Below are 4,271 nucleotides of genomic sequence, written 5' to 3' on the forward strand. Positions count from 1 at the left end.
AAATAGCTTGTAACAATAAACAAAACATCAAATTCATACCTCAAACGCGCCGTACAGGTTGAGGTTATAGCTCCACTGGAACACGTTCGCTGAACAGAACAGGAAACACGCACACGTACGAGCTTAAGCTTAGATTTACACCCTGTGCACGTTTAAAATGCAATGTATTGGTTTCCTTTTTGGCCTCTCGTAGTGGGAATGTCTCCCCTTAATCCGTTCTGACTTCACACTTTCAAAGGTCATCTCTCAGCCCCTGCGCAGGCCAGGCCATGTGTGTATCGTTGCACTTGGTGTGAATAAGAATGGGAAACCTATTCACATCTCCTGGATGTGTCAACAAACCCCTGCTTCCTATGAACATCGCATCCCTCTGTGTGCAATAACGCGGCCGTCTTGTCCATCTTCTCCTCCCACTGTTCACCATCTTCCACGTGTTTCCCCTTCAATGCACAACCCCGTTTCTGTCCGCACCAAGGTTATTATAGTCAACTAACACTGACAAGACAAGAAAAACTGAAAGTGAGGGGAAAAAATTGTTAATTAAAATAAACAAAAACTGTTTTCTGAACGCACAATGTGCTTCCAGTGAAACTTTAAGTTTTTCCCCACTAATTACTAACTAAAACATTATGAAATTATTGATGTAACTTATTTTGTTTTCATATTTAGGAATCGATTTATTTGGCTTTCGAACTGATGTAAAATAGATTATTCCCCCTCCCCACACACAAGTGGTTTATGGCAGAAGGCACTTATGCTAGTCCACAAAATGACAACAGCAAAAGTTGGAAGAAAACACCAGTCATTTGATAACTGAACGCATTTTTTTAAACAGTATACTCTGTCGAGTATTCATTACGCAAATGATGTTTGCATAATCAAAATGCAATACCTTCTTGAATTCTGCACCTAAAAATGAACCAAAGTATGAAAAAATAAAATCTATTACCATATCTAATAAAAACTAAAGAATATTTAACTAATAAAACCTAGCCAACTAGCTGATTTACACAACCAAAAAGTCACAGCAAAAATAAAACTAAACCATAGTGAAAAAGCCCACAATTATTATAACCCTGGTCCACACTCGTATTTTATTTCTGTGTCTCCTCCCTCCCTGAAAGCTCCAGAGTCAGGGGCATCTCTTGGCGAAGTGCGGCCCACCACAGGCCACTGGCTCTGGGTAATTAAAGTGGTTTAGGCCCCTTCACCCATGGTCACAGGCAACTGCAGCTAGGTGATAAAGGCGCTGTGCCATAATTACATGGACAGCCAGCATCACCGCTCAGCTACACTAAAACAGTCACAGGCAGGAAGGACACACGGGGAGTAACTGTACTGTGTGAGTGTGTGCACAGGGGGGGCAGTAGGGGGCCAGGCCCCCCCGCCCCCCTTGTGATCGCTCTGCTGTAGTTAAGCCCCCGGTGTTTAAACCAGCAAAAAGGTTCATTGAGCGCCCCTACACTCACACACACACACAGTTTTTAGCCTCCACTCCTTTCCACACCCGCAGCCAATCATTCCCCCGCCAGTGGTGTGACTCCGGCCGTGAGCGTGTGACCGTCAGCCATTTAATTAGAGCCAGCCATCATTTGACTAATTTAAATAAATAAATAAACAACCACTGCAACGAGAAAGGGAAAAAACAAAAAAAAACAAAAAAAACCTACAGATACAACTGATAGAATGGAGAGTTTCCATGACCATAAATGTGAGATCAAGCATGTGGAAACAGGGACCACTGGATGGGGGACACTGCAAACATACAAAACACAAGTCATTCGGTAGGAATGACGCATCCAGAGAGAGAAGAGCCACATTGAAAAACAGAGAGAGAGAGAGCAGTAGGAAGAATGTAACAGAAACTTTACTCCACTGAAAAACTGACAAAAATCATTCACTACGACTACATTGTAGTATAATGTGTGCCGTAGTTCAGTTGACATGATGCAAACTTCAATTTCGATTTCGATGCTAAAATCACATGGGGAGACAACACTAGTCTAAGAACTTTTCCTTTTAGGGTGTTGATTTGTTTGGCAGAAATCTCCTTTTAACATTCTCCGACTTGAATCACAATGACTTGACTGCTCAGATGTAATGAGGCCAACATACTGGTAGGCTTGATTCTAATAAACACAACCTTTAGCGGTGCCTTGCCATTTCTGTAAACTCACTATAACATTGTGCAGCTTTTGTTAAAGCCTTTTAGTGCCTCGCATTCCTTCCATTTGTTTTTCTTTTGTTGTAGTTTAAGGGATCTGGGAGTTGTCATGGAACCAACTCAGGTTCCCTGGGAGTCAAAACAAAGCGAGCTCACCTTTGGGGAAGAGGAGGCCAGCTCTCTCCCCATCACCGCCACCAGAGGGCTGGGCCCCAAGGGCTGGGCTCTCTTCCTGTCTTGGCCAGAGCTGGGCTTGGAGGTGGGTGGACTGGGGCCCGGGCCTGTGCTGGTACTCGGGGGTGGAGGGGCCCTCCTCATCTGGATACCTCCAAGATCAGGAGAGGGGCTGCCGGAGGGAGGCCGCGCTGGGCTTGATGTCCTCGGCTCATAAAACGGGTTGGATCTGAAAGTGAAAGAGCGAGGTAACAGTGGTGAAAACAATTAGAGTCTTACTGCTTTAATGTCCTTAAAATAGTCCACAAGAGACAGAAAGTAAAGGAAATAGAACATCTGGGTTAAAATTTATATCAAAATGCAAAAGTTTGTCATCAAACTAACATTCTCAAGCTTTACAGACACATTTCATTCTTCCCATTTAAGGAAACAAAAAAAAAACTCCAAGAGATGGGACACACAATCCCATTTACTCTCCCTCTAAAATAGCCCCCTACATCTAATTTCATTCTATATAAATGCAGCTGTTCTGTGAACGCCTCAGAGGTTTGTTTGACAACATTATTGAGCAAACAGCATCAGGAAGACCAGGAAATACTGAAGTTTTTATACAACGGTAATTGCAAAGATGGATTAAGCTAGGTTTAGCTGGAGGAGGCATAAACATCCATAACTGAGGTGGGAGAGATCGTCCAGCAAAACAATCATTCATTGTTTGTTCAGCAAATCTGGTCTTTCTGTATGAATGGCAGGAAGATAACTGTTGTTGAAATAAAGATTTGCCACAACTCGTGTAGGAGGAAGAAAGTGATTTGGCCAGACAAAACTAGAATGGAACATTTTGACCTACATATCAAATACAGATGGAGCAAAATGTGGGCAATCCTGCTGGGACAATGTTAGACTGCAAAATGTAAAAAGGTCACCTCATAGCAGGATAATGAAGAAAACGCATCCATATCATGTGTTAAATTGTACCTAAATCCGAATGCACGACACACTCTAGATCAGTGATATTCCAAATTGTCAAGTTAATTGTACTCAGGGGCCACAATTCTTTTTGGCCAATTAAAAAGTGCAAAAATCTGTATAAAACTTTAAAGAGACAAAGTAGGAAATAAAAAGAACATTGGGCTTTATAAAAAAAAAATAATAATAATAAAAAAAAGGTCTACAGTTCCCTAACTTTCTTGGACTGACTTTTCTCCATTTTTGTTAGTCCAGAAATTTATTTCAGTCTATTGTCAACAACAAAAACCAATGTTTGCTGTATTCATGCAAGTTTAATGAAAGACAGTGCCCAAGTCCGTTTTTGAATAAAACGTTGCTGGATATTACACTAAGATTAAAAATACTTTGTGTTGCACCTTTTAAGAGGATATAAATCTGCCATTTTGTTCTGTTACATAAAATCCCCAAAAACAGAATGAAGTTAGTGGATGTAGCGTGACAAAATGTAATTAAAGGCGTATTAAAAATTTTGCTCTATGAAATAAGTATCAGAGAAGAGTAAAGCTGTTTTTCTCCAAATAAGTAGTAAGTTTATCAAACATAAACACATTCAATGAAGAATTATTAGAGATAATCAGAACTGTCTGAAGACATTTACGGCTGAACTACACAACTGAAAAGAAAGATTGCTTCATAGAAACAAAGGTTTTATGCCATACAATGAAGAACACCCACATTGTATGGCATAGAAGACGCTAATAGCAGAAGCAGGTGCACTGAGGTCAGGACTGTGTGACCTCATATCCTCACTACCGAAGGTGGACTATTGACAGACAGGCAAGAACAGGAGAACATACACACATGCAGAAGCATGCAACAAAAACACACACCGAGATGTTACCAATATGCCTGCATGCTTGTGGCTCTGAAAGCTAAGGGTGACCTCAAGACATTCACTCAACATGTCATTTTCAGCCCTAAA

At 41.1% G+C, this 4,271-nt stretch overlaps 1 protein-coding gene across 7 annotated transcripts in view; it reads right to left on the minus strand.

Moving 5' to 3' along the window:
- ehbp1 (EH domain binding protein 1) overlaps nucleotides 1-4,271 on the minus strand; it is a 189,335-nt gene that overhangs the window by 121,935 nt on the left and 63,129 nt on the right. For all 7 annotated transcript variants that reach the window (XM_015045733.1, XM_015045743.1, XM_015045785.1 and 4 more), the window contains one exon: nucleotides 2,321-2,567. In XM_015045733.1, the coding sequence (XP_014901219.1) occupies nucleotides 2,321-2,567 (247 nt within the window). The remainder of the gene's footprint in view (nucleotides 1-2,320; nucleotides 2,568-4,271) is intronic.

The sequence above is a fragment of the Poecilia latipinna genome, unplaced genomic scaffold, assembly GCF_001443285.1.
Source record: "Poecilia latipinna isolate Pla-1442-1.1 unplaced genomic scaffold, P_latipinna-1.0 Scaffold38, whole genome shotgun sequence".
Taxonomy (NCBI): domain Eukaryota; kingdom Metazoa; phylum Chordata; class Actinopteri; order Cyprinodontiformes; family Poeciliidae; genus Poecilia; species Poecilia latipinna.